General features: G+C 45.7%; 1 protein-coding gene across 2 annotated transcripts in view; it reads left to right on the forward strand.

Annotated features, from left to right (window-relative positions):
• LOC137546905 (arylsulfatase H-like) overlaps positions 1 to 19,956 on the forward strand; it is a 228,656-nt gene extending 208,700 nt beyond the window's left edge. For both annotated transcript variants that reach the window (XM_068269923.1, XM_068269924.1), the window contains exons 7-10: positions 8,861 to 8,995; positions 10,999 to 11,161; positions 11,626 to 11,747; positions 19,547 to 19,956. In XM_068269923.1, coding sequence (XP_068126024.1) covers positions 8,861 to 8,995; positions 10,999 to 11,161; positions 11,626 to 11,747; positions 19,547 to 19,899 — 773 coding nt within the window. In that variant the 3' untranslated portion in view covers positions 19,900 to 19,956. The remainder of the gene's footprint in view (positions 1 to 8,860; positions 8,996 to 10,998; positions 11,162 to 11,625; positions 11,748 to 19,546) is intronic.
• The last annotated feature ends 1,634 nt before the right edge of the window (positions 19,957 to 21,590 follow it).

The raw sequence follows: 21,590 nt of genomic DNA on the forward strand, positions 1-21,590 counted from the left end.
GGAGGGGAGCGACATGCGTGCGCTGCTGATGTGTGCAGCCCCCGATTGGCCAATCCCCAGCCGACATTATTTCGCACGCACGGCCATCCCTGCACTTCACCGCTCTGTGATGGCCAATGTCGGGAGAGGGCTGGAGCACGCGGTAGGTCAACAGGTCCACGCCGGTTTGGGACAGGCCGCTATCTGTCCTTCACCGCGCATTGGGTAAGCTTGGTGGAAGGGGGTGAGGAGGGGGGAGCAGCATCGGGCACTGTCAGAGCAGCAGCAGCACCAACAACGCAGTGGGTGGTGCCACCATGCAGGGTCAGCGGAACAGCAGCAGGTTCCTCTGATCCGCTTCCATCCTCCGCCACACCAGCCCAAACCCCCCGCCTCAGCAGCAGCGTGAAGCCCCGCCACTGCCAAGTGCTGCTGGAATTGGTCAGCCTGGGGAAGACCAAACTGACGGCGAACCACGTCCTGGCCAAACTCCGAGAGCATGAGAGGAATTGGCTGATCCCCAGAGGCCTCAGAGTCAGAGAGGTGGTGTCCAACAATGGGACAAACCTGGTTGCTGCCATCAGCAGGGGAGACCTGACCCACATCCCCTGCCTGGCGCACGTCCTGAACCTGGTAGTCCAAAAGTTCCTGCGGACCTACCAGGGGATGGACCGACTCCTTGAGGCGGCAAGGAAGGTTGTGCGTCACTTCCGGCACTCGCCTGCAGCCGTGGTGAGCCTGGAAGAGGTGCAGAAGGAGCTGCACCTGCCACAGCACCGGCTCATGCTCGATGTTCCAACTCGCTGGAACTCCACCCTGGCGATGTTGGACCGTCTGGTTGAACAGAGGCAGGCTGTCAGCCAGTACGTTGCACGAGCAACAGTTGCCTCCCTCACTGCAACTGGGCGTGCCGCCACCAACCTCCCGTCCATCATCTCCACCGAGGACTGGGGGCACATGCAGCAGGTGTGCTCAGTCCTGGCACCCTTCCTGCAGGCCACCAACATGGTGAGCAGGGACCATGCAATGGTGTGCGAGTGGGTCCCCTTGGTGTGTGTGCTGGACAGGGCCCTGTGTGCACTGGTGGAAGAGGGAGCGGCAGCCTTGGACCAGCAGGAGCTGCAGGCAGCTTCACAGGCCACCTCTGAGGAGGAGGGCTCAGAGTTGGTGGAGGTCCCTGACCTTGCTGCTGATGAGTGGGAGCAGCAGAGCGCAGCTGGACTGGTGCGGGGGTGGAGAGAGGATGAGGTGGAGGAGGCGGAGGAGGACAGCAATGTCAGCTCTGGGGTTGCCGATGATGTGCCAACAGACGTGGCCAGACTGTTCCCAATGGCAGCGCACATGCTGAGGTGCCTGCGCAAGGACCCAAGGGTGATCCAGATGAAGCAGAGGGAGGACATCTGGATTTGCATGATGCTGGACCCACGTCTGAAGGGGAAGCTCAGCCAGTTCCTGCCTGCAGGAGAAGACCGTGCGCAACAAATGAGGGATTTGCAGCTGTCCCTTGTTGAGCGCTTGCAGGAAGCCTTCCCTGAGCCATCCACCCCCACTGTCCAGCCAGCACAGAGGCAGCAGCAGGTGCCTGCATCCACCAGCAGCAAGCGCTCGCGCACCACAGACCTGCTGTCTCTGACCCAAGAGCTCTACATGAGTGTAAAGCTGCCAAGGACTAGAGAGGAGGTGCCTGCAGCAGCATCCTTCTCCAGTCACAGGCAGCGCTTGACCCGCATGGTGGCTGACTACATGGGGTCCTTCAGCGGGCTTGACAGCGTGGCCCCTGTTGATCTCATGGAGTATTGGGTCAAGCACCTGCCGATCTGGAGCGAGCTTGCGCAGTACGCCCTGGAAGTGCTCTCCTGCCCCCCTTCCAGCGTACTGTCAGAGCATTGCTTCAGTGCAGCCGGTGGAGTCGTCACTGAGAAGCGATCTCGTCTGTCTCACAAGTCTGTAGACAGACTGACGTTTCTCAAAATGAACCAGGCTTGGGTGGAAGGCGAATTCATGGCCCCTGTTGTCGGCGAGAGGGGTACATGAAGTGACGACTGGCACATACACCTGCTGCTGCTGCTGCTGTTATATTTCATCCTGCTGTCTGTGTCTCCACTGCCAGGGAACACATTACAAGGTGCTGCTGCCCAAGCGCCACCAGCTATTACGCTCAACAATAGCTGCAATAATTTAAAAACAAAACAAAACAAAAATTGTAATTATTTTAGAGGTGTCCGGGTTGAAAACTGTGCTGTCCCAATTGTGTATTGGACACAATGTGGGCTTCACGACCGCTGTCTGGAACCTCATGCTGTGTATTTACGGCCCTGGAACCACTGCTAGGAACCAGGGCCTACTATGTCTCGCTGCCTGCCCTCCTGCCTGCTGCCAAAATGCCAGTCTGCCACACACACTTATCCTGCTCAAGCTGCCTGCTGTTATATTTCCTCCTGCTGTCTGTGTCTCCTCTCCACTGCCAGGGAACACATTACAAGGTGCTGCTGCCCAAGCGCCACCAGCTATTACGCTCAACAATAGCTGCAATAATTTAAAAAAAAAATTGTAATTATTTTAGAGGTGTCCCGGTTGAAAACTGTGCTGTCCCAATTGTGTATTGGACACAATGTGGGCTTCATGACCGCTGTCTGGAACCTCATGCTGTGTATTTACGGCCCTGGAACCACCGCTAGGAACCAGGGCCTACTATGTCTTGCTGCCTGCCCTCCTGCCTGCTGCCAAATGCCAGTCTGCCACACACACTTATCCTCCTCAAGCTGCCTGCTGTTATATTTCCTCCTGCTGTCTGTGTCTCCTCTCCACTGCCAGGGAACACATTACAAGGTGCTGCTGCCCAAGCGCCACCAGCTATTACGCTCAACAATAGCTGCAATAATTTAAAAACAAAAAAAAAATGTAATTATTTTAGAGGTGTCCGGGTTGAAAACTGTGCTGTCCCAATTGTGTATTGGACACAATGTGGGCTTCACGACCGCTGTCTGGAACCTCATGCTGTGTATTTACGGCCCTGGAACCACCGCTAGGAACCAGGGCCTATTATGTCAGTCACATCACACTGCCTGACACACATTACACCTCCTACTGTAACTGCATTGAGCTTCTGCTGTCTGTGTGCTGCTACCACTGCCAGGGAGAACAGAAGAAGAACTACTTTCTGCTGCCACCCACTCTCCTACCAGCTATTACCACCACACTACAATAGCTGCAACTACTTCCTCCTCCTGCTGATGTCTGTGTTTTACCACCGCCAGGGTACACAGAAAAAGGCGCTGTGGCTTGCAATGTGCCACTACCTACCTATTATGCCATCAACACAAATATAACTATGGTGTTATTAAAATAAAATATTTCCACAAATGAATTAAAAAAAAATATTACAAAAGAAAGGAAAACCAAGACACATAATATAATGATAGAGAAGAAGAGGAAGAAGAAGAAGAAGATATAGAAGAAGAAGATATAGAAGATGAAGAAGATATAGAAGAAGAAGATATAGAAGATGAAGAAGATATAGAAGAAGAAGATATAGAAGAAGAAGATATAGAAGAAGATGAAGAAGATATAGAAGAAGAAGATATAGAAGAAGAAGATATAGAAGATGAAGATATAGAAGAAGAAGAAGAAGATATAGAAGAAGAAGAAGAAGAAGATATAGAAGAAGAAGAAGAAGAAGAAGAAGAAGAAGAAGAAGAAGAAGAAGAAGAAGAAGAAGAAGAAGAAGAAGACGAAGACGAAGATATAGAAGAAGAAGATATAGAAGAAGAAGAAAAAGAAGAAGATATAGAAGAAGAAGAAAAAGAAGAAGATATAGAAGAAGAAGATATAGAAGAAGAAGAAGATATAGAAGAAGAAGATGCAGACGACGTAAATGAAAACTTCCAACACCCATTTTGGACACACCTTCTCAAGCAAACACTTTTCATGAAGTTAATTTACTTTTTTGAGACCTTTTTATAACTACTACATCACCACATAATCCTTTGATGTTTTTCTTCATAAAAAAGGTGGTTTCATGCATCATTGACCTCCAATACAAGTTTTACAAGCTATTTAAGGCCAGCTCGAATATTTTACTCGAATACAGACTCGGATAGTGACGTCGGATATCCGAGGTCGAATCGGATATTCGATTACATCGGATATTAAACTTCGAGTGAATTCGGATAGTTTACTATCTGAATTCGACCAAACTCAAATAGGATAATGAGGTATCCGAGCAACACTGATTTTAGCTATTACTGATTATGCAATCCAGTTTTAGCTTTAGTGCGATCAGTAAAATAACTCCTAAATTGCATCCTGTATTTTTGAACTTTGGAAGTGCCTAGAAATTCCTATCTGCTGGCTAAACATTACTGTTAATAAGCTGAGGCATCTAGTTATTTAGTAAAAGGATTTGCAAACAATTGTCAAATCATTTCCAAGCAAAAACCTATACAGAGCTTACTGCTCTGAGTTGAAATTCTACAATATACAGTATGTAAGTTTTGGAATTAGGTAAGGGTTAAAGTTCAAGTGAGTGCTAGCTGAACTCTTCTCAGCGCTATTATATATATAAAAAAACTACTTGGCACTCATAAGGACAGTGCAGTTTCTAGGCTATGTTGCCCCCAGGGCAAGATTGTACCGGAGTCCCCCCTCAGTATAGACCAGAGAGCCCCCTCAGGTTAGGTTTCCAGAGTTGATGTTGTAGACTAGATTCACAGTGGTCAGTTGCATTATAATGTCCATGTTAAAATATGTGAGAACTGCAATAGAGGTTGGACATAGACTTTAATGCAAAGCCTGCATGCAGATAGAATAACGCGATTTGTTACAAAGCAGTACTGTGAACAAGCCCATTGAATTGTATGGGCAGTGAGTTGACATGCAGAATTATTCTGCAACGCAAGTGACCACTGTGAATTTGTCCTCAATGAACACAGTTGTGAGGGTTCTTCATTGTTGTGGGCTTCAGAGCCATCGTCCCAGAAGAACTCCTTTACTCACAGTACAGCACATCACAGCCCGACTGAGGATTACCCGTGAACATTTGAAAGGTAAAGATGAATTTTGGAAGTCCAATCCAGGGCCACAGCCTGCTGCCAGACAAGCATCCCCTGCTGACCTGCTTCATACACTTCACAGCCCTCTGTCCACAAATAACTTCAACACCCATCCTCGCTCCAACCTTATTTCCATCCATCCTACCCACAAACACATGCTCCCCCTACCCTGCGGTCTCTGGAATGCCAGATCCGTCCGCAACAAACTTACAGCAGTCCACGACCTCTTCCTCTCCAAATCCCTCACCATCCTCGCACTCACTGAGACATGGCTCACCCCCTCTGACTCTGCCGCAAAGGCTGCCCTCTCCTACGGGGGGCTTCACCTCAGTCACACCCCCAGACCAGACAACAGGACCGGGGGAGGGGTGGGTCTGCTCCTCTCCCCATCCTGCAACTTTTGTGTCCTCACACCACCTACCTCCCTACAATTCACATCATTCGAGACCCACACCATCTGCCTCTACCACCCCCTCCCTGCCATTGTTGCGGTCTTATACCGTCCTCCGGGCTCCACCCCACAATTTCTCGATCACCTAGCCTAATGGCTCCCTCACATCCTCTCCTCTGACCTCCCCACCATCATCCATGGGGATTTCAATATTCCCATCGATGAAGCCAAGAACTCCACTGTGACCCGGCTACTCACCATTGCCAACTCACTTGGACTAGTACAACACACCAACACCCCCACTCACACTGCAGTTCACACTCTTGACCTTATATTCACTAAATCCACCACCATTGCAGACATTGACATCGCACCCTTTCCACCCTCAGACCATCACCTTCTCACCTTCAACCTCCTCACAGAAGGCACCTCTAAACTACCCACCCACCCACCTGGTCGATGGCAGCGAGACCTACGCAAGCTCAACCCTAGCGTCCTTGCTGACCCCCTCCATGCCCTCTCCTCCACTCTCCCCACTCTAACCTGTCCTAATCTTGCTGGAGCTAAAGCTGAAGGTAAATACTCCATTCTCCTCCTCCTTGACCTTTCAGCAGCGTTTGACACAGTAGATCATCCCCTACTCCTCCAGTCCCTCTAGTCCATGGGCATTCACGATCTCGCCCTGTCCTGGCTTTCATCCTACCTCTCCAACTGCTCCTTCACGACCGCCTTCAATGAGTCCTCGTCCACCCCCAACCACCTCTCGGTGGGAGTCCCCCAAGGTTCAGTCCTTTGCCCCCTACTGTTCACCCTATACACATCCTCCATTGGCAAGGTTATCTCCTCCATGGGTTTTAATTATCATCTGTATGCAGATGACACCCAGATCTACCTTCACACCCCTGACATATCCACCACTACCATGGACAAGGTCTCCTCCTGTCTATCAGCCATTTCCTCCTGGATGTCCGCTAGGTTCCTGAAACTAAACCTAGACAAAACGGAATTTATGATCTTCCCACCCCGGACATCCATAAACCTCCCAGATGTGCATGTCACTGTTAACCACACTACCATTCACCCTAGCTCTCAAGCCCGCTGTCTGGGTGTCACCCTGCACTCTCCTTCACTCCCCACATTCAAAACCTCACAAAGTCCTGCAACTTCCACCTTCGTAACATCTGTAAGATTCGCCCTTTCCTGACCTCTGCCACCACCAAACTCCTCATCCATGCCCTCATAATTTCCTGCCTTGACTACTGCAATGCCCTGCTGTCTGGTCTCCCTATGACCCAAAGAGCCCCACTGCAGTCCATCATGAATGCGGCAGCCAGAATTATCCACTGCTCCCATCGCTCCACCATGGCGGATCCCCTACTTGAATCCCTCCACTGGCTTCCTATCCAGTCCAGAATCAGATTCAAGATACTGTGTCTGACCTACAAATCTGTCCACAAAACCTGTCCAACCTACATTTCCGATCTTACTCAGAGGTACACATCTAGCCGCTCACTCCGCTCTTCCAATGAACTTCGCCTAACCGCCCCCCGCATCACCCAGTCCCATTCACGCCTCCAGGACTTCTCAAGAGCTGCTCCAACACTATGGAACTCCCTACCTCCACCCATTAGGGCAGCCCCCTCCTTCAACATCTTCAAGAAAGCCCTCAAAACTCACCTTTTCACTCTGGCCTACTACCCCTCACAAGTGCTCTAAACCCACAGCTGAACTCTGGTCCCCTACCTTCCGTGTCATTACCTCTCCCTCTAGATTGTAAGCCTTTGGGCAGGGTCCTCCTCCTTTTGTGTCCTACCTGATCATGCACCTCCATTACTGCGAACCCATGCTATGCGTCTGAGTGAACGTAACTTGCCTAATCTCCATGCTCCCCTCCAGTGACTAAGCATTACCTTGTACTCATACTGTGCTGCATGATCTGGTCTTTCTTGTATTCAGGTATTGTCATTTTGCTGTATGTCACCCCTAAATATTGTATGTATCCCTATTTATTGTCCAGCGCTGCGTAATATGTTGGCGCTTTATAAATACAATAAATAAATAAATAAGTCTGTGCTTTAGTCTTATGAGACTAAACTGGAACTGTTTGGACACATGGATGTTGCTAGTGTTTGACGAAGGAAGGGAAGAGGCCTTTAACCCTAGGAATGCAGTTCCCACAGTGGTGGGAGCCTCATGCTGTGGGGGATGTTGTGCAGCCTCAGGCACAGGAAGTCTTGTTTCGGGTGGATGGCATCATAAAAAAAGAAAATTATGTTGACATTTTGAGGGAGAATATGCAGAAATCTGCTTGTAATCTAGGTTTAGGTCGTGGCTGAGTCTTCCAACAAGAAGACAATGAGCCAAAGCGTACATGAAAATTAGTCCTACAGTTCCTCAAGGATACCAAAATTAAGATCCTTGTGTGGCCTGCACAGAGCCCAGACCTCAATCTTATTGACAATATGTGGCGGGTGCTCAAAGTGAATGCCCATGCTCGGAAACCATGCAATTTGAACCAGCTAGAACAGTTTGCAATGGAAAAATGGGCCAAAATCCCCCAGGAGACCTGTGTCAACCTAGTAAAGAACTACTCTTAGGGATTGTTGTCAGTTGTGGCTCAGAAAGGGTACACTATTGACTATTAATGGCCAGGGGGCTAATCATTTTGGATGTCTCATTTTTGCCTTTTCTATTTTAAACTTGATGTATCAATAAAATATCTAATTTAAACTTAGTGGACATTGTTTTTATAGTGTATTTGTTGCCAAAATAACAACCACTTGTTAATGGTCATTTTCATGAAATCAACAATGTTGTGTAACTTCATAAGGGGGGCTAATAATTTAGGCCTTAAATGTTAGTAGCCAGAGTGCTCCCCTCTCAGTATAGGTATTCAGAAAGCTCCCCCCATCTCAGGTAGCCAGAGAGTCCCCCCTCGATATATATAGCAAGGAGCCCTCCTCAGTATCAGGTAGCCAGAGAGCCCCACCTTCCCCTCCCCTAGAATAGGTAATCAGAGGGCAACCTGGTGTAATGCCCCTCAGATACAGAGTATCAGCATACAGAGTATCAGCAGCAGAAATCATTTCCGGGTGGTGATCTTCACTCTTCTGCATCGTCGTCTATGATTAAAGCCCCCCGTATCATCCCATAACGTGACAGGAGAAGGTGCAGTAGTAACGCAGATTACCGTCTGGGGAAGTGGGTGATTCCCTTTTTTGCGCTCCCGCTGCTGAGACCAAAAAAAAATAATTTATCATTATATGTCCAAATATCGAAAAGTAAATAATTTATCCACATATCACCATGTTTCACTCAGGAACTTACAAACAAATTAAACTTACAGTCTCCTGGAACACAATCTCTTTGCAAGTAGGGGACAACTAGTGTATTAATAGAAGACTTCTAAGCATTTATTAATTTTATTTTACCACTTCAGGAGAAATACTTGATGTTATGAAACAAGAAGATCTAGCAAATGACACTTTAACCTATTTTGCATCTGACCATGGTGCACATTTGGAAGGAATGAAAGGAAGCCTGCATCTGAGAGGCAGCAACGGCATTTACAGAGGTAATACTGTAAATAAGGCTCTGTTCCCAATTGTGTAGAAAACGTCTAAATAATTTCATAGGGAGCCCCAATATCAAATATATCAAAAAACATTTATTAATTACACAGATACAAATAGTCCCAATATCCCCTTTAAAAACAATAGCTGTGCTGAGATGTGAAGCATGGGGCTATCGAAAGAGTGCACTCCTTTTGAATCTATTACCGGTATTTATTCTTCGGGCCCACAATATATAGCTTCCTGTATCCAGTATATGTCAGGTGACCAGAGAGTCCTAGCGCTTTAGATTATATTCATAGGCCTCTATATCAGCAATTCACGCTTCTCATTACATGCGGGGTAATTCACCCTCCGCATACCCAATCAGCCAGTAACCGGTATCTCATCCGGGACTCACGTGACCAAGTTGGTATAATTGCTTTGGCCTCCACATAGTTGCTCTGTAGCCTTGGGCGGGTACTACCGGTGCTGTATCAGCCAGTAGCCGGGTTCCCTGTGCGCCCTGTTCATTGCCGGCATCTATAGTGGAATGACAGTCCGCAGCGTGCTTCTCTTGGCGTGATCAGGGAGAGAACGGAGGCCCGGCAAGGACTCAGGTCACGTGACGACAGCTCACGTGACGCGTTTCACCCGCAGCTCAGAATAAATACCGGTAATAGATTCAAAAGGAGTGCACTCCTTAGATAGCCCCATGCTTCACATCTCAGCACAGCTATTGTTTTTAAAGGGGATATTGGGACTATTTGTATCTGTGTAATTAATAAATGTTTTTTGATATATTTGAAATTATTTAGATGTACTTATATTATTAATGGGTGAGACCTTATGAAATGTAAGTAGGTTGATATCCCACTGACTACTTTTCTGTGTAGAAAACGTACCCGCTTCATACTTTTTCTACACCTCCACTCAAACACAGGCAGCAGATCCGAATGTTAAAAATAGGATCCAATTCCACAAAAAAAAAAAATGGATCCGCTTGCCACAATGCATTTTTCCAGACGAGCAGATGCATTGCCCATAGCCACCTAAGGGACTAGACAGGAATGCAACATTAGCATTGAGCAGAGACTGAATTAGTCCACTCCTCTGTGTGTGAAACCAGCAAGCACTTGCGAGAAGCTGTGGCATTCAGGACCAGCAGCTTGCGTGTGCACTGACACAAAATGCGGTTAGCATTCACACTGGCCTTAGGTTGAATTTTAAACCATGTGATCATCGGTAGGTCCACAGCAGGGCAATAGAAAGTAGGTCCACAGGAGGACAACAGTTACATTAAAGCAAACCTCAAGTGAAAAACGTATAAAATGATTAATTGTATGGGTTTATTAAAGGAAAATATAACATAGTACGGCGTCTCATTTTTCAGTTTAAGTGCTTCATTTTAAGACTGAATTCTAAAAGGCAGCTGGGACAAAGCTGCCTTGCTGAACTGAAAACCAAACAGAAGTATTACCCCTTTGAACATTTCAGAACCTAATCCTCATCCCAACCCTTTTCTCACTGTCTCAACTATTTTGGCTTGTATTTACTTTTCAGGAAATTAACTGATTTCATCAAGCTGTTGGGCAAGCTTATTTGCCTAGGTAGCCAGTTTTTTTTGTTGCTTTTGTTTTTTTTAACACTTAGTGTACTGAAAAACATAAAAGGACTCCAGGAAATTTCTTAGCAGGACTAGTACTATATGTAGCTATGTTTATCATCATGCCACTTCAGGTGTTCTTTAACTGCTTGCCCACCACTGCATCATACATCTACGTCCCTCTGGACTTCACTTCACAACCAGGGACATAGATACATGTATCTTTGTATTTATGAGTAGTGCTAGCCTGTGGCCATGCATGGTAGAGTACTGACTGGTGAATCGAAATGGGTTCCCAAAGCAGATCAAAGTGCCTGTAATGAATGATCACCATCAAAAGTTAGCATCAACTAGATATTATCATCTCATTGGCCACCCCTGCTCACTGTGTATATTTTGTGCATTTATATGACACTCCAGGTGGTAAAGGCATGGGAGGAATGGAAGGTGGAATACGGGTACCTGGAATTATTCGCTGGCCAGGTGTTGTTCCTGCTAACACATCTGTTGATAGTCTCACAAGTCTCATGGATATATTCCCTACTGTCATCAAGCTTGGAGGAGGCACTCTACCACAGGACAGGTACGGCATCTCAATAAGTAATGCTGGACCCACACCATACAATTTATTGACAGATTTACCTGCCAGATCGATTATTTCCAGTATGTCCGATCTGAGAATCGATCAGTTTTTTTAGCGATTTTCTGATCGATTTTCATTAGTTTCTATGGAAATCGTTCAGAAAAATCGCTCAAAAAAATGATCGATCCTCAGATCGGACATGCTGGAAATAATCGATCTGGCAGGTAAATCTGCCAAAAATTGTATGGTGTGGATCCAGCATAAGGCAAATCTGGCCTGTTACTAATGCTCGATAGGAGTGGTCACTTGTGCTTTTAGCCACTACTGAGCCACACCTCAGATCAAGTTTCTGTTACTGAAATCATTCAACTTGGAAGATTTGCAAGATAATAAAAATAAAATAAAATTTACCGGATGCTGAATGCTCAATTACGTTCATGTAACTTTTAATTTCTTTGTTGCAGAATAATTGATGGCAAGGATCTAATGCCTCTTGTGCAAGGAATTGTACCAAAATCTGAGCACGATTTCATGTTTCACTATTGTGATGAGCACCTGCATGCAGTACGATGGCAAGAAAGTAGCAGTAAGTATAAATGAAATATATCTGAGTGCAGTGTTCTTTTAGGTCAGGGCTGTCTAACTCCAGTCATCCAGAGACAGGCTTTCTAAGTACATATTGGGTGCATTTATCTAGGTTTCCTTCTGTCCAGTGCAAGAGTTTAAGTCCAGTCCACTTTAAGCAGTTAAAACTGGCACAGAATTTGGGGCGGGTACACTCTATCAAAATGGTCCTGCTGCCTAAAATACTTTATCATTTTCGACTGCTGCCTGTCTGTATCCCCCCGCATTATCTGAGGCTGTTCCAGAACAAAATAAATAAATTCATCTGGGGTAATTCCAGACCTAGAGTTGCTAGAACCTCAATATATATACCCAAATCTGCTGGGGGTCTGGGATTTCCCAATCTAGGTGCATATTACCAGGCAGCCCAGATCGCGTCGATGTTTGGTCTATATAGAGGGTCAGATATGCCGCAATGGGCACTATTAGATATTGCTTCTGCAGCTCCCTTATCAGTGCAATGCCCTATTTGGCTTCCACCTAAGCTACGGCCGCCCCTTTTAAGCAACATAATGAAGCACTGCCTAAGGGTCTGGGACTCTCTCAAATATTCCCGAGGATTGCTATCCCCACACCTGCCACTTTTGCCGATTGCTGACAATCCTCTTTTTCCCCCAGCATACGAAGACCCAGCAGCTTTCAGGTGGTGGGTCTCAAATAATTTATTAATCGTACACCATTTAATCAGCGACTCAAAGGTGGTCAGTTGGGACCTCTTGAGGGACAAGTACCAAATCCCAGGCTCAGAGTACTTTAGATATTTGCAGCTGCGACACTGGGTTAACTCGTTGCTGAGGCCCAATTCAAACCCTAGTTTGTCCCTGTCATTATTTGAAAACGCATGCTTATTGGACATTAGGAGTAATGGGCTTATAAGTAAGTTGTACTCATCCTTAAAGGGGAACTGAAGAGAGAGGTATATGGAGGCTCTCATGTTTATTTCCTTTTAGACAATACCAGTTGCCTGGCAGCCCTGCTGATCCTCTGCCTCTAATACTATTAGCCATTGCCCCTGAACAAGCATGCAGCAGATCAGGTGTTTCAGTGGTTCAGACTTATAAGTCTGATCTGACAAGACTAGCTGCATGCTTGTTTCTGGTTTTAATCAGATACTACTGCAGAGAAATAGACCAGCAGGGCGGCCAGGCAACCGGTATTGATTAAAAGGAAATAAACATGACAGCCTCCATATACCTCTCTCTTCAGTTCCCCTTTAATCACCCCTATCTCCACCTTTTCACATGGGTACGTGAAAAGATGGGAGGTTGATTTGAAAGGTACCCGGACTACAGAAGAGTGGCCCCAGGCCTGGCACAGCCTTTTCCATCTCTCCATCAACCTAGGCCTTGTAGAAGCCTCCCTGAAAGTGATGATGAGATGGTACCTGGTTCCTTCCAGGCTCATGCATTTTGGAGGGGATGATAAGTGTTTCCGGGGGTGTCAATCCAGAGGGGACCTACTACACACCTTTTGGTCATGTTCTATGCTATCTCGCTTCTGGTCCAAACTTTACCGTCTGATACAGGCTGTCTTCCATACGCAACTGCGCAAAGACCCATGGTCTTCTCTGCTACACTTCAAAACCGGCTCCCTCACTAAGAATCAGGAATCCCTCCTTCAATTTATTTTTGTAGCTGCCAAACAAACAATAGCGAGAGCCTGGAAGAAACAGCAAGTACCGTTTGAGGAAGTCAAGCATAGGGTCTCTGGATATATGGTACAGGAGCAGATGGCAGGAACCCTTTTGGATAGGCACCCCAAGGTCGACAAAATCTGGGAGCCCTGGAAGGTATTTCTAGCAATCACGGGCAATAGTTAGTCAGCTGAAGCCACCCAATTATCCATGGTGGGATCCTGAACTAGGAAACACGGACCATGGCAGGGACCAGACCTTCCTCACTTTTCCTTTTTCTTCTTTCTGTCCTCTCTGTTTATTCCCCTTTTCCTTTCCACTCCCTTTTCTTGTTGAAGGTATTTATGCCTACCCGTCCCATCTGGATGGGGCCAGAGGCTTTCGGGCAGAGTCCTCAGTTTGGGGCCTGGTGTTCGCTCTGGAGCACTAGACTCCCACACCTTCCTCACAGCCCTTCTTTGAAGGACTCCTCATCATGACTTCATAGCGGTCTTGCTTAACCCTCTGGGCGATACAATTATATCGCCCAAGAGGTGGCGCAGCACTATTTTTTAATTTTTTTTATTTTTTAAATCATGTAGCGAGCCCAGGGCTCGCTACATGATAGCCGCAGCGCAGCGGCATCCCCCCACCCACTCCGATCGCCTTCGGCGATCAGAGTAAGCAGGAAATCCCGTTCAGAACGGGATTTCCTGCTGGGCTTCCCTGGTCGCCATGGCGACGGGGCGGGATGACGTCACCGACGTCATGGACGTCGTGACGTCATAGGGAGTTCCGATCCACCCCTCAGCGCTGCCTGGCACTGATTGGCCATGCTGCGCAAGGGGTTGGGGAGGGGGGGGGCTGCGCGGAACGGCGGGTAGCGGCGGATCGGCGGCGAGCGGCGGCGATCGGAAGTTACACGCAGCTAGCAAAGTGCTAGCTGCGTGTAACAAAAAAAAAATTATGCAAATCGGCCCAGCGGGGCCTGAGAAATCCTCCTGCGCGACATACCCCGAGCTCAGCTCGGGATTATCGCTCAGGAGGTTAATATGTGCAAATGTCAACTAAATGTCAGCCATGATGTTTTGTCTCATTGAGAATTTTGCCCTGTATTGTACACTGTAATATTCTTTTGAAAACTTCAATAAAACTGTTTGAAATAGAAAACTGGCACAGAATTTGGCAGCCAGGGCTTGACTTTTACATAGCCAAGCCTTGAATAACAGTTACTAGTGTCAGGGCTTGACTACTTTATAGCCAAGCCCCAAACATAGGCACCACAGCTTGGCTATTATATAGCTAAGCTTGGCATAATGGTTACTAGCGCTAGAGTTCAGCTATTATATAACTGAGCTTCGTATAATGATCACTAGCACCAGGGCTCAGATATTATACAGCCGATATCTAGATATCAGTTGTAGGGAATATAAACTCTGGGTGTCAGCGCCGGGGCTCTGCTAATATAGCCAAGCTTTGGATAGTGCAATAGGAATGATTAGGAGGGTCAGTGCTTGGGGATAGGGTAGGGGGGTGATAGAGAGTATAGTCAGGGAGAGGAGGTTAGGCTTTTAGGAAGGAGCTTGTTTTGCTCTGGTAGGGAGCTAGTGTTAGGCATATAGATAGGGGTTAGGCATCAGGTGACCCTATAGTAAGGAGACCAGTAATCTTCTATTCCCAATATTCTACCATCGGCAACACCTGTGCCCACAGTGACATGTGCCTCTACTTAATGTTCCCTTACTAAAGATCTTCGTATAAAGATTAACCTCCTGAGCACCGCCGGAGGGTGCCGCTCAGGCCCTGCTGGTCCGATTTTCTTCAAATAAAAAGGAGCACACGCAGCCGGCACTTTGGTCCCCCCAGCCGCCCGAGCCCTGCGCAGCCGGACCAATCAGTTCCGGCCAGCGCTAAGGGCTGGATCGGAGGCGGCTGACGTCGGCTGACGTCCATGACGTCACTCCGCTCGTCGGAAAGCGAAACAAGGAAGACCGCTCATCGCGGCCTTCCTTGTTACTTCTGATCACCGGAGGCGATCAGAAGTACGTGTCAGGAGCGCCCTCTAGTGGGTTTTCATGCAGCCAACTTTCAGTTGGCTGCATGTAATAGATTTTTTTTAATAAAAAAAAAACCCTCCCGCAGCCGCCCTGGCGATCTTAATAGAACGCCAGGGAGGTTAAGTAGTGTTGGCCAGGCTCGGGGAAGCCGTCTCGCTGTGGGAGTGGGCGTGGCTGTGAGTTAGCGTGCGTATGGCGTAATTACGCATTTCGTCAGATCAGAATTTTAAAACTATATTAAGATGGCATCTGCTTTTGGGAACAAAACAAAGTGGCTCCAGGTGGAAATGTACCATTGAAATTATTCTTTGTATGTTCTTGCTTACTGGTGGCTGAAAAAAGACAGGACAGTTTATTTATAGCGCAAAAAAACCCAAAAAAACACCTAGTAGAAAACTTAGAAAAAGTGAATTAGATCGGGCCCAATGTGTTGGGACATTCTCTAACCTTTAAGCATTAGCATACCGCTGTGTTTTTTTTTTTCTGTACAGTGTACACCAGAGATGCATTTTAGCTAAAATTAGGATATACCGTAGCTGTAGAGTAGCTGTTAAAGGACATCTGAGGTGAAAATAAGCTGATGAGATAAACAATTGTATCTATGCTCGCCCTCCTAAAAATGACTTTATAAGATATCCCACAGTTTTATTTTATACTTAAATCTACTTTTTACATTTTTACTGTTTCATTGTCTCTACTCAATTATACATGCACTGAAGTATGCCAGAGCTCAAATCTGTGAATTAATGACCATTTTTATCTCTTTCCTGCTCTCAGAAACCATTTACAGACAGGAAAGTGTTTTATGGCTGTAATTCCTTATCAGTGAGGGTTACACTGTAGTCTGACCCAGTCCCAACCCGAACGAAAACCGGCACTTGCATACTTGATTTTTAACTCTTAAGGCATAGAAAGAAAAAAAGGAACACAGCATAGTTATTTATAAGCTGGCACTTTACTTGCACTTGTCTATCTCATCGTGTCACATGTCACCTCGGTTGTCCTTTAAATAGAAATTAAAAATTAGTCCTTGGTAGGAGTACATGTAGAGGGTGCAGACAGGAACAAAGAACATCGATTGGGCCAGGGGCGTAACTAGAAATCACTGGGCTCCCCTAAGAAACTTTGGATGCCATCCCCCCCCCCCCCTTTCCTTTCTGCACAGGTAAACTGAGAACCAATTATTTGCTTCTCATCTCATTGACCATCCCTACTAGTGACACAATACATATCAGGCTTCATTATTACAGCAGAGATGTTATTGTATACAAAATATTCCTGTGTACATGTCAAACAGTCACATTTAGATATTTATATCTGATTTTATAAATACAGTGATTGCTTTATTGCAGCAGCACAAACACCTTTTTTTATTGGTTTATTTCATGTTTGTGGACTGAGCACTGCTATTACTGTATGTTCAAGTTATTTATGATGACTAATATCTAAAAACATTTTATAATATTTTCTCTTAATTACAGTTTAAATTTATTAGGAGTCGGAATAGGTGCATTTTTTCTCGTCTCCACAGTCCTGAAAACTACACAGGTGCTAGATCACCTAGCTGCACTCTGCCCCTTTCTAGCGGAGGCATAACTACCCGGGGAGCCCCTAAAACCACAGGGAGGTCTCAGAGCTGGGGCCTAACCTTCCCTGTCCCCAATATGGGGATCTAGCCTCCAGAGCAGGTGTTTTTGTAGCTACACTTGTTATAGGTGTGAAGATTAGGATAGCTACACTTGTTTTATGACCCTTGCAAGATGGGCCCCCAAGCAGGGGCGTAGCAATAGAGGGTGCAGAGGATGCGACCGATCTAGGCCCCTGGGCAAGAGGGGCCCCAAGGGGCCCTCCCTTAACTGTAGTATTTGCTCTCTATTGGTCCTGTGCTCATAATAATCACTTCTATAGAAACTTTAAATAGTGGCAATCATTAACAAACTGCTACCCATCCCCTTCTTGCACCTCTGACACTGTAGTTGCCATTGGCAGGTTTTGGTGCCCCGTATCAATTGTTATGTATAGAGTGCTTAGGGGGCCCCAATGTAAAACTTGCATCGGGGCCCACAGCTCCTTAGCTATGCTGGCTGTGAGGATCCCCAATGGGAGGCAAGGGAGGGTGTGAACATTTGGGGACCCCATCAAAGTTTTCCTGGGGGGGCGCATAGTTTTTAGTTACTTCCATGAGATGCTAGCTCCATTAGAGACAGATTTTTTGGAGAGTTCAGTCTTTATCTTGAATGCAATATAACCAGATAACTCTCCAAAAAAGGAGGCCTGTATCCAACATAGGGACTTACTGTGTCACAAAGGATACCATTTATACACTTTCGCAGTATGTAAATCAACATTTAGTTTGGTACAAACTTCAGTTACAAATTCCATGCATTTATAAACCATGTACATCCTACACAAAACACCATTGGCTGACTGTATACAAATGGGAATTACTTATCAAGATTATAACCCTTGTAATATTTTAATACTGGTCTCCTATGCTTATAATTGGTTTTTAATTTCAAATTTAGATCACCCTCAAAAAATCGACATTTAAAGAGACCCTGTAACAAAAAAAAGTCACCTGGGGAGTACTCACCTCGGTAGGGGGAAGCCTCAGGGTCCTAATGAGGCTTCCCCCTCCCCTGTAGCTGCAGGCAGTCCAGCACTGGCTCCCCCGGAGTGTCCCAGAATCCTCCCTCGACAAGGCTGACAAGCGCTGATTTTTTGTACCTTTCCTGGCTCTAGCGGGGGCGCTGTTGCAGCTCTCCGCACGAAGATAGGAGAAAATAGCCAATCTCCGTCAGGTCCGCTCTACAGTGCAGGTGCAGGTGCAGGAGACTTGCATCGCAGTAGAGCGGCCCGACAGCGATCGGCTATTTCTACCTATCTCCGAGGCGGAGAGCTGATACTGCGCCTGCACTGGAGCCCGGGAGGTAAATATTTATTTTCCCGCCATTCTGGGAGGATTTTCGCCGCCATGGGACAGAGGAGGACGGGGGAAGCCTCAATAGGATCTGGAGGCTTCCCCCACCCGAGGTGAGTACCCCCGGGGTAGTTTTTCTCCTTACAGGTTTTCTTTAAGCAGAACTGAAATAGCACAGATATTGATGAAATGTGGGTTTCTGTGTTAGAGTTGACTACTAGAGATGGTCAATGAGATGCAAATAATTCAGACTTGATGTAGTATTTTACAAATTCTTTATGCAAATGTATGCAACTTGAAAACTGCCCAAATTAAACCTTGGTGTGACTTGACTGGTTCATTTTAAAGCTGCATACAAAATTTACAACTCAAGTTATTTGCATCTCACTGACCATTCCTGTTGTCTATTTTCTTCTGTTGATCATTTCGTTTTAATGACTTTGTCCATTTGTAATGGACGACAGAAAACAAATGCATAACAGACACCAAGACACCACATGCATACTTATTGCAGTGATACCGCATGAGTTGGGCACCGGGTGGTGCAGTTTGTAATGTCACTTTCGTACATTACCAACATCTAACTATGCACTTACCCATTCTCATGTGCGGGGCTGTGGAGTCAAAATAGGAAATGAAGCAATGTTGAGTACCTGGAGTCGGAATCAGATGATGAACTCCACAGCCCTGGTATTAGTCAGAGCAATTCTGGGTTCGAGTCGGTGGTTTCGGAGCAATTTTTTGAGTAAGAGGCGGTGGTTTCATAAACTGAGGAGTTGGAGTCAAATGATTTTTGTTCCATCTCCTCAGTCTTGCTCACATGAACCCTAGGTCCTAAACCTACCCCTTCCCCACCTAATACTAACTCCCCAAACAAGTGCGTTGCATTGTCACTGACTTTATGTATGGCTCATATGTCATTAAAGTATATTAGACACTGTCCAATATAATTTTGTCCAAAGCAGCAGAAGGGCTCCGAAGGTGTCCGCTGCAATGGGCACCAACGGTGACTAGAACCTAGCCAAATGGAAGTGGACAAACGTGGATTGCACATCTGATCCACTTGACCATCCTAGCATGAACTTAGCCTTGGTTACAGCACAGTTAAGACTCTGAAATAAGATTTTTGCCTCTGACTACAAACTGTTCATGCATTGTGCTTTTTATAATAGGCAATACCACTTGGAAAGTCCACTACATGTCTCCAAGATTCAGCCCAGAAGGAGCAGGAGCATGTCATGGTTTCAAAGTCTGTGCTTGTAGTGGAAAACAAGTCTTATACCATGTGCCTTCGTTACTTTTCAACCTCTCCAATGATCCCTCTGAGAAGTATCCTCTTCCCAGTGACTGTGGACTATACAGGAAAGTAACAGAGATCATACAACAGGCTGTAGCAAGGCACAACTCCACTCTGCATCCAGTACCTCAGCAACTATTTAGGCTAAACAATTTATGGAACCCTATGCTGCAACCATGCTGTGGCACCTTTCCATTCTGTTGGTGCGACAAAGAGAAGAACACTTAGGTTTTACATTAACCGTAAAAAAAAAAAAACTGTAATAAAGATTTACCTTTACATTTTGATCCTTTTACAATTGTATATTGTGTCATTTTTTGACTAGTCACACTAACATGTTGTATGGTATGAAAATGAGAAAAAAGGAGGTTTAATGCAATAAAGATTTAGGGCCAGTTCACACTTGAGCGGATGCAAAACGGGCTTGGTCCAATTTGGGCACTGGAGTTCTGTGTAGTATAGGAAAACTACGGCTATCAGCGGAGTGACAAGGGAGTGGAAATAGGCAGTTAGGCACTCGGCAATAGTATAGCTGAGCATTGTGGTGGGTAATTTACACGCCATTTTTTGTGATTGCGTTCTTGGGGTAGAATTTTGGTATAATTCCTATCCTGATATTCAACTAGCTGCATTACCTCCCACCCTTAGGTAAGTGGGAATGTGTTTTCTGACATCCAACTATATTGAGCCTTAAAGCAGACCCAAACCAAACATTTTTTTAATTAAAAATATTAAAGAGAATCTGTATTGTTAAAATCGCACAAAAGTAAACATACCAGTGCGTTAGGGGACATCTCCTATTACCCTCTGTCACAATTTCGCCGCTCCTCGCCGCATTAAAAGTGGTTAAAAACAGTTTTAAAAAGTTTGTTTATAAACAAACAAAATGGCCACCAAAACAGAAAGTAGGTTGATGTACAGTATGTCCACACATAGAAAATACATCCATACACAAGCAGGCTGTATACACCCTTCCTTTTGAATCTCAAGAGATCATTTGTGTGTTTCTTTTCCCCTGCAGTTCTCATGCACTGAAGTTTCAGGCTGCTCGTTTCTTCCAGCAAACAGCTTTGCCCTTGTCTGTAATTCCTCAGTATGTGAAAGCCCAGCCAGCTCAGAGGACGATTTATCCAGCTTGTAAAAGATAAGAGAGAAGAGAGAAGCTGCCCTAATCTAAATAATACACAGGCAGTGTGCATAGAGGGGCCTGGAAGGGGGAGTTCATAGCAGAACCACAACACTGAAGAACTTGGCAGCCTTCCAGACCCAGGCTGACAAGTCTGACAGGGGAAAGATACATTGATTTATTACAGAGACTGTGATAGTAGAAAGTGCTGCAGTAAGCCAGAACACATTAGAATAGCTTTTGGAACTTGTAGGATGATAAAAAACAGGATGCAATTTTTGTTACGGAGTCTCTTTAAGTTGCACCACTCTGACACATACAAAGATAAATAAACACTCCTTCAAACCTATGATCATTTCAGTGCATGCTGTTCACCTTTCTCTTTTCATAACTAGGATTATACTGGGGGCAGCCATTAGCAATTCCTCCATTGCTGGACACCATCTACTCCACCAGTATGCCGGATTTTGTCCCGGCAATTTGAAAGGAAGGGAGGGGTTCCTCCAATAAATGTAAAATATTTTATATTTGTCATCATGCAGCTGAAAAAATGTTGCTATTTATTATTATAATTTAGAAAACAGATTTTATTTCTGAAATCTTGTATTTTTCATTTGGGTCCACTTTAAGGTGGTCACATAAAATACAATAAATACAATTATTTGATTTTACAGCAAATCTGGAAAAATTTCGGATTTCAAGTTTTTTTATTTTACTTGATCGTCAGTGGAGTAAATTTCTGATCATTTTTTTGCAAGATTGTATGGTTTGTGGTAGATTGACAATTACATTA

This window comes from Hyperolius riggenbachi, chromosome 2 (assembly GCF_040937935.1).
Source record: "Hyperolius riggenbachi isolate aHypRig1 chromosome 2, aHypRig1.pri, whole genome shotgun sequence".
Lineage (NCBI taxonomy): Eukaryota > Metazoa > Chordata > Amphibia > Anura > Hyperoliidae > Hyperolius > Hyperolius riggenbachi.